The sequence below is a fragment of the Grammomys surdaster genome, unplaced genomic scaffold (assembly GCF_004785775.1).
Source record: "Grammomys surdaster isolate TR1022 unplaced genomic scaffold, NIH_TR_1.0 198, whole genome shotgun sequence".
Classification (NCBI taxonomy): domain Eukaryota; kingdom Metazoa; phylum Chordata; class Mammalia; order Rodentia; family Muridae; genus Grammomys; species Grammomys surdaster.
This window is the reverse complement of record NW_021604643.1, coordinates 1,632,022-1,645,389: the sequence shown is the minus strand read 5'-3', so window position 1 is coordinate 1,645,389 and position 13,368 is coordinate 1,632,022. Positions and strand designations below refer to the sequence as shown.

The 13,368-nt window shown below is 39.7% G+C and overlaps 1 protein-coding gene across 1 annotated transcript in view; it reads right to left on the bottom strand.

Annotated features, from left to right (window-relative positions):
* The window catches only part of Rorb (RAR related orphan receptor B), a 176,427-nt gene that overhangs the window by 31,115 nt on the left and 131,944 nt on the right, over positions 1–13,368 (bottom strand). Inside the window, exon 4 of the mRNA XM_028770130.1 lies at positions 9,800–10,201. Within this exon, the coding sequence (XP_028625963.1) occupies positions 9,800–10,201 (402 nt within the window). The remainder of the gene's footprint in view (positions 1–9,799; positions 10,202–13,368) is intronic.

Here is a 13,368-nt window from a genome sequence, read left to right as displayed (position 1 = left end):
TTTTTTTTTTTTTTGGTTTTTCGAGACAGGGTTTCTCTGTATAGCCCGGGCTGTCCTGGAACTCACTCTGTAGACCAGGCTGGCCTCGCTTGGTGAACTTTTATAAGAGATTTTTTTTCTTTTAAAAAATGTTTGGAAATATTTTCCTAAAATACTATATGTTAGCCTCAATCAAAATGATTAGTGGATTTTTAAATTGCCACTTGCCTTGAGGATCTAGAGAAGGGCCGAGAAATCTGTTAGTTTACATTCCTCGTGTGAATGTGGAGTGCTTAGGGGATTCGCTTTGAATTAATGTCAGTCTATCTCCACGGACTTTCTGACAGCAGGTTTAAGCCACTGTGTTAGGTTTTATCATATCAAGGTTTGCCAGGCTCCATACTTTGAGGCAGCAACTATATTATAACACACTGTAATATATTAAGCCAGCTGGCTGAAAGGCAAAGCACTTAACCAAATGCACATTTTGCTTTTTGCCACTGAATCACACTTTATACATTTCTGTAGTTTAATGTAACTCTATACCTTTCTGTAGTTTAATAGAGCAGTGGTTTCTATCAACAATTGTGTCAGAAGAGACTATGTCAGTTAAGACCTTTCTGATACTTTGAATTTCTAGGTGTAATGCATGACCTTTAGCATGAATGGAATTAAACCATCAGTAACCCTGAACCCTACATGGTCAATGTATTAGTGAACCATTTGCCTTTAAAGAAATAGCAGCTTTAGCATTTATGGTTTGTATTCTTGTCAGTGGGAATTGCTGGCAACAATAACCTATGTGTTGTTTATTGGCTCAGTCCATTGTCTGGCAGTCATCGCTCTCCCCAATGAGTCAGAAGAGCTTTGAGTTTGCTTTTCATGAGAGTTCTATTGTCAGCTCATATCAGAGAGTAGCAAAATTGATTTCTTTTTTACTCTATGTAGACCAGCACCAAAAGATGCTCATAGAGGTTTTAGAAAATAATATGTTAACAAAATACAAAGTTATATTATTTTATAGTCTGTAGTTTATAGTTTAGTTATGAAGTGCTGTAAGCATGACAAAACACAAATATGAAAGAGTGAAAATAGAATAAATCAAATTAATGTAGGTATTGATGACATGTGGCAAAGGATGAGTGGAGAGAATTAGAATTCTTAATATTTTCTTTATATTCAGAAAAACCATACCACATATAACAGCATTTTGGCAGAAGGTGAGAAGGGGAGAAATTTAGAGGAATCAAAAGAGAACATATAAGCATCTGTATTTAAGCTGTACTGATTAAAAAAAAAAACCAGCAAAAACAAATTAACTACCTAAGAGGATGCTTTCTCATTGTTGGTTGGTTGAAAGCTGTTTTGGATCATACATCCTTTGTTTTATTTCAACAGTGCATGTGTAATTTTTGGGAAATTCAAGTTTTCCTTCTTGAAACTGGTTGGCAACATTGAGAAAGAATCTATTATGAAAACATTCCATTTCAAAATTAACTTTCAAAGTAAAAGACCTCCTCCACAGAACAATGGGGAGAGATGGGAGTGTTTAAGTGTCCTACAGTATCCAGCATTGTGGGAGCTGTATTTGAAGATGGGGAAGTCGAATACAAGCCCTTTGCAACTTCGGGTTTATGCTTTTGAGAAAGTCAATGAATCTCTTACTGTCCTGGACCCATCCGTAGGAAAGTTTAGCCACAGTGACACTGTCTTTGGCATTGAGTAACTTAAATCTGAGAGGCTCCCTGGCACATTTTGTTCTGTTTGACTCATGCAAGACACATCCTACAGAGCTAAAGACAGTACAGATCCTAGCTTTAAAGGCACAGGGAATTCTAACATGACAGACACAGACAATGGAGTACAAGGCCGGACAGAATCCTTCCTTATTCCCCTTTAAGAACTGCACCTCCCCATCCTGCCCAGAGGACGGTTAGAGGATCACAGATGATGGAATCTAATTATAAAAATTGCTTAGGGCCACCACCAGGATTGATGTTTATTATCTGAATTTTGTTGACACGTGGATTGATTGTTAATTTAGATGGAAGCAACCCCCCTCCCTTTCTCACTGCAGTTTTGGAAGTGTAGTCAATACATTTCTGACCTTTGGAAAAAAACAATTTAGAGGTAACCTTTGGAGATCACATTTATATTTTCAAATACTTAACACAAATCTCAATAAAGTATCTTGATTGTTTAAGTAATTTATTTAATTAGCTGGTTTAAAATAGTGCTTCTTAAGGAGTCCAGAACAAAACTACCCAAAATGTTTGAACAACCTGCTTACAAAGCAATCTAACGATTTCTTATGTGCAGAATAGGTCTTTCTAGGCCTCACCAGGGTTCAAGTTTAAATAACAATTTTTTTCCTCCTTAGTATTAAGAACATGCCATCAAAAGAAAGGTTATACCCCAAATTAAAGAAAGAAAATTAAAAATTAAACATTTTCCAATTCTACAGGTTTCTTTGTATGTTAACTATCACAAAAGTAAAACCTCTTCTAGTTGGTAGATGGCCATGGGCTAGGCTAGCGGTCCCAAAGTGTTCTGATCTCCATTAATCTGATGATCAATAGACATTTCTTGGTTCTATGGGCATTTTAGTATTTTAACCCAACTAGCTCATTCAAAAAAATGGATAATTGAAAACAGAGCAAAATGTGTGCCTTTGCAACAAGTGATAGAACCAAGGTCAAGGCTTGGAGTAAGGTGTAAATGTGGCTTACTGCAGCACAGTGCTTGGAATCACAATTCTGGGTGGTACTGTCAACAAAATCCATGTTAAACGTCGCCTTGTAGGTCCTAGCATCCCTTTCTATAAACCAAAGAAGACCTTCCTGAAATCACTCCCTTTCCTTACTGTGGAACATTTCACATCTATGATGTCTTTTGAAATTGAGTGTATAAAGCAGAATTGCCTTTCCAACAGCTTTGATGCTCCCTACCCCCCTTGCCAGGAGATTTTAGAATCTTCTTATGAAGTTTTGAATCCTGAGTCAAGAATTAATCCTAAAATAGTATCTCTAGGGGAATTCCACCAAAGATCAATTTTTCACAGTTTCAACTCAAAATTGAAAAGGTATGTTAGAAGATTTCCTTACTCTAGTGAATGGTAGCATGTTTGAAAAGCTGTATTAAGAGTGGTATGAACATTTCTATACTGTAAATAGATGTGTATGTTCATAAGCACTTGAACTGAGCATGCATGTTTGCATTGATTGTAGTATAGAGGAACCTTAATATTTGCTTAGAGCCTTCCTACTCTCAAAGTGCTTTGTGTACTTTCCGGATTATGCGAAATCATGCCCCTACGTGTGGTGGCAGGTAACCTCGCATCACCACTAGATAATATTAGTAGCATTCAGGGGAGGATTTATTAAAGGATATCTATAAAGGCAGGTTTGACTGATCATTAAGAACAGCTATAGAGTCCTGTGTCTGAAACATCATCTGAAATAATTCATGACCACACACCAGTTAGAATCAATTCTAATCACAGTCAGCTCAAGAGTATGTGGCAAATCAGGTTGATTAGGTCAGTTCATATTCTTTCTTTGAATAGAAGATAGAATGCTTGAACCGAGCAGATGTTAGGAGATAATCTGTGAGTGATGAAAGAACAGAGTGATGTTAAAGTATCGTATGTCTCTTTCCATTGGCTTGGGTGGCTTTCCTCAGTAGTCAAGAGAAGATTTTTTTTTTTTATTTCATGATCATGTATACTTTTTCTTCAAGAGAGCGTTGGAAGCGACCCTCCTGGAGTGGGCCAGTGAGGACAGGTGGGTTTTTCCTTGAAGCTACCGTTACATAGCTGTTCACTGGATACTTACATTGTGTGTAAGCATGAAGGTATTGGAACTGGCCACACCACCTACTTCCTCAGATGTCTCCTTTTGCTCCTGACTTTTTTGTTATTATTTACTTAGTCATATGTTTTTTTTGGGGGGGAGGGGATAGTATATGGAGAGAAGTAAGTGGTGCTTGGCTTTGTTTTGGTAACAGTCAGGCCACCAAGTGGAAGCCCAGAAAAAGGTTTCCTGGGCTCTGAGGAGGAGCTTGCTGGCTATTGCTGCAGCCATGCTATTCAGCACTGCTACAGAGTGCACAGTGGCTCAGAAGTCCCTCTTTGCCACTCTCCTGTGCTTTTCCTGTTGCAGTGGTTGAAACGAAGGTTGACTGTGTGCATTGTCAAAGCTCTCTGGAAAGGGAAAAAAACCATGACCTTTTGAGGTCGTTTTCTTTAGTTGCCTTACTTTTCAGATGAGGAGACTGAGCTGCAATAAGAGGAACATTTGGAACAAGCCAACACAGATAGAAGAGTGTCTGTCCTGTGATTGCAAATCTGAGTACTTTCTCTAAATGCCCGCAGAGTCTGTGGCTGGAGTGAGTGTGGGGGAGGGGGTTATGGGACATTTACAAAATGTCTTCCCGCAGGATAAGAAAGGCTTAACCATAGCCAATTGTAGTTTCCTTCCTGCAGATCATTTGAATACTTTCTCCGATAAATTTAGTATTTTACTTGTGTTAATGACCTACTAGACTGCTACTCTAAACTGAGTGTTGGTTATATTTGTGCAGATGCTGTTAGAGGACAAAGACACTTCAGGAGCTGTAGCTTGTGTTCTCTGCATCACACTCCCACAGGAAGTTAAATAACAGCAGCTATAAAATACTTACCTAGAAAAGGCTATACCATTCAAAAGGTCTGCTTTGAGTCCACAGTATCTACTTAATTCTTAAAGTCAACATTTGAAACTTACAGAAAAATTTGCAAACTAAAGCACCCCCAGTAAAACCTTTGAGTGACTCTGTAGCCTTAACAGTATAAAGCTGTACGTTACTGAGACTAGGTCACTTGTATGTCAATCTCCTCATGTAGCCCCCTCTTACTATTCATATCATACTCAGTTATGTAATAGACACATCTAAAATGAGGGTTATTTCTGTGTTTGTTACTTTAAACTCCAGACTCCACGAATAGCACACAAAAGGAATATGAGAATAAATCCATGTTAACACTATGTGGAGACAATGAGACCAGTGAGCTCACATTCCCTTGTCTGTATCTGGAGGGAAGACCCAGTATGGAAGACCCAGTGTGGAAGGCACACTATCCCGCATAGCATTACAGCTAATTTAAGGATGTATATATACATATGTATTCACATATATATGCATGTGTATACATTAATTTTCTCTACTGTTTAAAAAATATTGTCTGGCTGTTTGAACTGTCTTGTCTGGAACCTTCTAGATCCCTTGTCAGTCACCTTTTGGCTTAAGTAAGCTTTATTGAGATAAAATCTTGCAGCATCCCCAGAGTATCAGAGAGCTCTGGTGGGAAGCAAAAGCCAGTGGTTCCATTTTCTTTTCTGCTCACTTGCTGAGAATCCTTTGCCTAGCTTCTCTTCTCTATCACCAACCACGCAAAATTTTATTCCCAGAGACATAACACATCCATCATGCTAGCTCGAAGTAAATTTCCAGCCAAGCCCTGTCAATACTGAGGCCTAAATATTAATTTGCGGTTGACTTTCAGCTTCTTCTTATTTCATGACTTCTTTTTCTCTTGGGATTCTGAAAAGCCCAGGGATATAGTTCTGAAATATTCTTTGTTGTTTCTGTTCTCTTAACTGTGTTTTGCTTTCCAGCCTCAAGATTCTGGGAATCAAAAAGTTTTCTGATAAGAAGAGGTCTGAGTAACTGATGCTCGCCATCTCCCACACCTTCACGTCGAGGATCACCTAGGACTTAGGTTCTACGACAGTTTTAAAAATTAATTTACTTAGTTTAGCATGCTGGGGATTGATCTAAGGGTCTTATGCATGCTAGGCTGGTGCATTACTGCTGATAGCCGGTCTATTCTATTCTGAATTGCAATTATTTCTTTTGACACATGTCACTTAGATGGCAAGGGTAGAAACCACATTTTGCTTATTACTAGTGACCGGAATATTGCAAAAAGAGATCCTTCAAAGTGTGCATGGAAGTCTATAGTAGTAAATCAAGTTGCTTAAGTTAGAGTTAGTCTTTGCTGGTTAACTAACTCTGTGCCTTAGGGAACAAACTCCCATTTCTCACTCTTAACCTCATCTAGAGGCTTCCTCACTGTTGATCTGAAGCAGGAGGTGAGCCTCTTGCTGACTGAAACATGTGAAAGATTTTAACATTTTCCTCTAAACAGAAAGTATTAGCACCGGGATCCTTATCCCAGGACACGCGGGTTCTCTTGGCTCCCCGGAGAAGGATGGACATGGTTTGGGCTTATTCCTGACTTTGTTAACACTTACATAATTGTCTTGGTGATTTATACATAGTTGTCTAGACTGTTATGTTACAGTTTGCAAATTAATTTTAATTAAATATTTCAAAGCTCCGAGGACTTGTTGAACACAGGCTAATCTAAATCTTGCTTTAAAAGAAAGATCTCCTCAGGACTGATCTCAGCCTGGTGGCAGGACTGTATGTCCTTTACCCTCTCAGAAACCAGAGGGAACAGTCAGAATCAGTAGCCAAATGTGGAGCTCACAAATTTCTTAGTGTGCCAGAGTCTTGAATTCATTATTTAAAATGTGGCTAAGCCCAGATTTTCTCTTTTGTCTGTACAGGAATTTTTTTAATGACCGCATACCAGCAAAAAAGTGGTTCAGATGCCTAATGGATTAAATCAAGACAAAATGTTCACAGAAAATTCTGTGAATTTTATTTAGTGTCACCTAGAACGATGACAGGCACCAAGGGCCAAACATACTTTTCGGTAGTAATGACAATGAGTTTCTGAGTGTTATCAATATTTGCCAGTAGAAAATATGTCTAAAATGAATGGCTTTTGATTTCTTAGATCTGGGCTCAAATTTGTTCCTTAGTTTCACCAAGACTGTGACCACTAAGCCTCAATATTTTTTCTGTAAAATGGGCATACAATTATTTACAAGAGTGCTATAAAAATTAAAAAGTAGAGTATCATTTAGTATGATGAAACTTAATAAAAGGTCAGAAATAATACTGTCAGAAATAGCTAGGGATCTAATTATGTAATAATTACAATGTCAATCACATTGTTATAGTGATTTCTTAGGCATGGAAAGTAATGTATATTGAGAAGTTATAAGTATCAACTCAGTTATCCCCTTACACAGTATATAAGCATAAGCACAATGACTGTTACTGGTCCAGGTTGAGAGCTGAGACTTGGATGTCAGGTAACTTGCCCAAGATAAAAGATTGCAGCTTGACTGTGAACCAGAGACCATGAGCACTCTCTGTCCCCTTCTCCCATAATGATGCTGCTATGGACTTAGTGTTTTAGTGACATGAATGGCAAGTTTTTGATAGCTTATTAAGACAAGGAAGGCATTCACCACCCTACTGTGGTCTTGTAATCACACACACTAAGTGGAATGGGTTTGTGTCCACTAGGTGGCATTGCTGTTTTAGCGAAATCTGAACAGAGCCACTCTTCAGGTTTAAGAGTCTGTTACATTTGAGAGTGCTCACAGGACAATTCTAATTTCACTCTTAAAGACTGATGAAAATTTAGAGCACATGGAGAGATCTGTAAAGATTACTGATGTCTTGAAATAATTATGAAAAGTTCTCTTTGGGTGTCAGTGCCTCCACAGGAAGCCATGATAAAACATGAGATAATCCAGTTCACTTCTCTTAGCTCGCAGGAAAAATAGCCTGAGGGCTAGAAAGGGAATGCGATGATCCATAGGATCTCACAGCCAATGGTTTTGGCTGTATTATGCTTATCCTAATTTCTATTGATGATAAGTCATAAATAAAGCATAAGAGCTTCTTTTTTATGTGTGAGGCCAAAGATTGTTTAGTAATCCCAAGATTTTATTCCACTGGGATTTAAATATGGTCTAAACCAATACTTCACCAAGAACTTGGATATTAGATAGTATGTTATTTTGTTTTGACACACCTTTTTAAAAGATTAGAGGCCCTTGAATACAAAGGCCATCTCCAGGAGCTGTGAATGAATAAGTAGCAGGTAAACAGGTGAGCCACAAAACTCTGGAATTAGACTTCCTGAAGTGGATCCTGAGTTCTATCATGAAGTCACCACAGGTTTCTTGAGAATCAGTGGATTGCCTTTGGGTTTCTGTTTTTGCAGTAAAACTGGATTTTTTTCTTTTAAGACTTTTTTTTGAAAATGAAGTGCTTACGAAGTATTTTCATTGTAATAAGGACAGAAATTTAGTGGATGAGTCCGCATCCAACTATTGGTGTTTCTTGGTTGGGACATCAACAGCTTAATTTTCTACCACAGGAGAAAACACTGAAACAACAACGTAACATCTCAGGTTTATCATTCTGTGACATTAATTCTTCCTCAAATGCATGTTATAACCCCCTAGAACAGCCAACATTTCATTATATGTTTAGCACAAGTAAAATGAAAACACTCGTGGGCTCCTGGCACTTATTTGAAGGTAACTAAGCACAGGGCTTATAAAAATAACTGTAGCAGAGACTTAGTAGGGCACTTGTCTGGTGTTGTCTTTTTTTATGAGATCTCTGTGACCCCAAAGTATGCTTTATTCCTTCCAAAGATTAGAGATCTGGGGTCAAAGGACTTGTGCTACTTAACATTGTAAACTATAGAGTCAGGATTAGAACTCTGGTTGCCTGCTCCTTAGCCTGAAAGCAGTCACTTCTGGTTTTGATCTAGCTTTTCCATGGTGAGGTAGGCATGGAACTCTGCTCTCAGGGAGGGAAAATACATTAAGATACTGTTGTTATTTTGTGGCAGTTCATTAGATCAACCAAGTAAGCATTCCCTAGACTGTTGAGTTAAAATGACAAAACAAATTACAAAGTCAGAAGAGGGCTAGCCTGAGATGGGGTACCCCTGACACCGTACGCTAAGAAGTCAAAAGCCATTATAATGGAAAATGTCCTTGACTAACTTGTTACTCTGTATTATAAAGACCATAGTCTTTGTTGCTGTGATTCAGAATCCCATATAGAATGTGTGTGTGCACATGCACATATGTGTATTCCTGCATATGTATGTATATACATGTATGTGAGATAACGTTGGTTTTTCAGGACCTGTCTACTTTGTTACTTTGAGATTCATTCTCTCTCTCTCTCTCTCTCTCTCTCTCTCTCTCTCTCTCTCTCTCTCTCTCTCTCTCTCGGAGATCAAACAGTCTAGGCTGGTTGACCAACAAGTCTAGGGGTCTGCCTGTGTCTACCTCCTTAGTATTGAGAGTATATGTGGGATACCATGCTTTTAAAAACATGGATTCTGAGAATTAAACTCAGGTACTTGTGTGTGAGTATTCTCCCCAGAGAATCTCCCGCTTGTCAGATTTTTGAATTTAAATTCCCCCAATCCATAGCTATGTTCTGGCCTGCCTGCAGCACCATTACATAGAGGGAAACTAGAGTACTTGCTCTTATGGTGTTGTCCCAGCAATCTTTGAGAACCATTGATTGTATTACTCTATAGTGTATCCACTTCCCTTTCAATAACATTACTTTGGACAGCTAAGACTTGTTCCCATCAACATTTTTCCTTCAGTAAGAATCCACATTCACCCAACAGCATCCATTCATCCCTAGTAGATAGCATCTTTCAATTCCCTCTGTCTTCCTTCACTCATGATAACTTTTACGGGGCAAAGGGATAGGGATAATTGTGAGAGTATATTTTAAACCAATGTTATCTTCTCAGTAGAAACCAGGTATGCATGCAGTTTAATTTAGGGCTGTGAAAATGACTTCCCTAAATAGGACTGAGGCACCACCCTCAATGGAGAAATTCCAGAAATAAAACTTGGAGAAGACTAGGACTTACCGATCTCAGACATTGTTATCCCAGGAGCTAACTGCCCGTTGTTGAAAGAGCTATAGGTAAACAAGTTGGGTACGGATGTGAGGTCATAGATAGGTTCTTGCTTTATCTGTTTGATTCCAGTCATATCCAGTCCTGACTGATCGGGAGATGGCTGACCGGAATCTATGTTGTAATAACCTTCGGACTTGGGCAGGTCAATGACGTGCCCGTTGGCGTATGTGCCGCCGGTCTCGGTGTTCAGGTTGCTGAGGCCGTTGCTAATGCTGCTGCTGTACACCCTGGCGAGGGCCTCCGCCTCCCCGCTCTGCTGCTGCCGCTGCTCCTGCAGCCTCTGCTGATGCTTCTGCACCTCAGCGTACAGGCTGTCCCGCTGCTTCTTGGACATCCTCCCGAACTTTACAGCTGGGACGGAGAGAAGAGCAAAAAACAGCAGTGTGTTTACCATTCTTTTTAGTCACTTGAAGTCTGAGACACGCACGGTTGTCTCTTCCGTATCATAGAAACAAATCCCTATTGTTGCCAGCCAGAAGTTCACTCATTAACATTTCACATTAAGGGGAAAAATTAAGGAGAAGTTAGAGAGTGTGTTGGTTTTTATCACAGTGGTGAAACCTCTATGTTGTCCAGCTTTCTGCCACTTTGATACCTGAGACAATCAACTTAAAAGTACAAAAGGTTTATTCTTGGTTCACAGTATTAACGGCTTTAGTGATGGTGGCACAGCAGTATACTATGTTGGGAATGTGAGACAGCAATTCAACCCCAAGCAGGCAAAAGAGAGGAGGAGAAAGAGGAAGGGTATAGGTCCCAGTATTTCCTTCAGAGTCATGTTCACCAATGACCTAAGGCCTCTTTCTAGGCCCCATGCTCTAAAGGCTCCATAGTGCCGAACTGGGGACCACATCCTTAATATATGTTAATATATGGACCTATAGGGGACATTCAATATCTAAACAATGACAGTAAGGTAGGAAGAAATAAGATAGATAGAAATGTAAAAGTGTGTATTGTCACAGTTATGAAATGGAAGATATACTTCCCCAATGCTTGTTCCTTTGTGAATAGCACATGCAAAAACAAAACAAATCTCCTGACACTAGCAAGGTTTCCTGCTATTAAAATGACCTCCATAACAATACTGACATTTCCCCCTAGCAGTAGAATTGCGAGATCCTCAGGGAGGAACCTGTTGTTTCAGTTTGGCACATGATTTATTGGGTAGGAACAAGGATGCTGGGAGTGTGGTGATGCCATCAGTTGCTGGCATCTAGATTTTGGTGCAAATGGTAAGAAGCTTTGGACGACAGCATTCGAATGAACTCAACGCAAGTGAGGAAGCAGGAGCTATTGTTCTCCTCTTCCCCTTTCTTGCAGCTGAGCTATAGGATCATTTTCTCCATCTCTTGCAGCTAAATTCTCTGGAATTTTGTGTGGAATTGAGGAAGGGGCTCCCAGAGGAGTAACCCCCATGTGCTGCTTCCTTATGTGTAGAGAATAAACCTGAACTGCTTTGGATAGTGACTTAGTGACTTCTTTTGCATGAGCTGTCCACCCCCCCGTTTTAGCATGTGGGCATCTTGAGTGTTGGGCTGCCCGGTTCAAATCATCTTCCTAATAGTGAGGACTGGGGTAGTCTTGGAGATGTTCATCTGAGTTTCTGAGTTTTCTTTGGTGCCGGTTTTCCCAGGGTTTGTTGAAGTCAGGACCTCAGAGGGTATAGAAAGGAGGCATGAATATAGAAATGGATGGGGACTCAGTCTATGATTGGAGTCCTTTCTGAAAATGGCCACCCAGGAAGTGCTTCTTGGCTCTCCAGCTCAGGGGGCCCACAGAGGAGGCCTACAGTATGAGGATGCTGCCATCCATACTCTAGAGCATACATCTTCTCCCTGGCATTGGGAAGGATGTTATCAAATCTTATCTGAGCATGGGCTATTCAAAATGGAGACCACACTCCCCACTGAGAGGAGTGACTGTAGAACAGGATGTGCACAGGAGTATTTAGATACTCCTATATATAGTGGCATGATTTCTCCCTTCTTGTCTGCCAGATTGAGGCTGTGACTACATGGACTTTAATACTCCCAGTCTCCCCCTCTTCCTTTATACTCCTTAATCTTTCTAAAAGAAAATCCCTGCACCGTGGCTTTCCAGTGATGCTTAAGTAGGAAGACAAAGCAGTAATTATCTAGTAGGTTTTTTCCTCAATGAAGAGAAACAATATAATTAACTACTAAAAATCTCCTTTCCTGTCTCAGTTATTGCTTTTACTTGGTCTTGAACTGGCTTAGGTTGTCCTGTTTAACTTGCTATGTAGACACTGCTCTTACTAGAATTCATTCATGGAGTATAGTGGTATTTCCACTTGACCAGGGGCAGAATTCTACAGAATGGTTGGGGCATTTTTTTTTCTTGTTCTTTCATGTCATTCTAAGTAGTTTACATATTGTGCTCTAGAGGGAAAGACCAATTTTTTAAAAAAAAAATCAGGAAAAGTAAAGAATGTTAGCCATTGACTCAGGAGGACCACATCTCAAGAAAGTGATGATGTTCCTCTTCTATCTGTGACCTTGGCTCTTTTGAATCTGCATCAGCTCAGAAGGACCTTATGACAGCCATGGTCTAACAAACTCAAGAGCTGAATGTATTGCATAAGATTAAAATGTAGTAATTTATAGAATAGTGTGCATTTATTGGTTTAAATCGTAGGAATTAAAAATCTAGAGTTTTTCACGGGATCAGACGGCCTTTAAACTAAATTTGCCATTCAATCCTCAATTTTGATTTCTATGTATTTCGAGGTAGAGGGATTGTATTAATGACCCCAATTCCTTTTTACCTGTATCCTTTCATGTTCTTCTCCATGTCTATTCCCAATTCCTTTTCATTCTGTGCAGGCGTGCTGCCCAACTCCGGACTTCCAGTCACATGACCTGTCTAGGTCAGTGGGTTATTGATAAATGTTTTACAAGCAGAGACTTAAAAAGAGCCTGTTTGATTGTGCACCTCACCATGGCAAGGACATGCTTGCACTAGATCGCCAAACAATAGGCTGTATGAAGCTGATTCAGGTCTCTTCTATCACCAAAGCAAGGCCATCGACTGTCAGCAGGGTCACAGACTGACCTGCTGCCAAAGCATGCCGACATGTGCTGTTAACCATAGGCCGTGTGATTAGAGCTAACGATGTTGGAAAAGCATGTTGCCAAGGGCTCTGCTGTAATCATCCGAAGACACAACAGAAAAATGTACATCTTTTGTACAAGGCTGGCTTGTCAGGTGACTGAGCAATTGGAATATCTAGAATAAAGCAACTTAAAGTGACTAGAGTTCGGAATTCTCAGAATTTGGCTTGAACCTAAAGCTTTAAAGACAATGACTACAGAACTACTCCAGGATGAGTTTTCCATTTATTTCTGAAAGGTGCTTCAGTTTTATGTCCTCTCCTGCAATAAAGCTGGCAGTATACCTGGAGGGGGAAATGCATTGTATACCAAGACAGCACACCTACTGAACTTTCTGACATAGAAATATTTCCTGGCTACTCTCTGCAGACACATTGATGTATT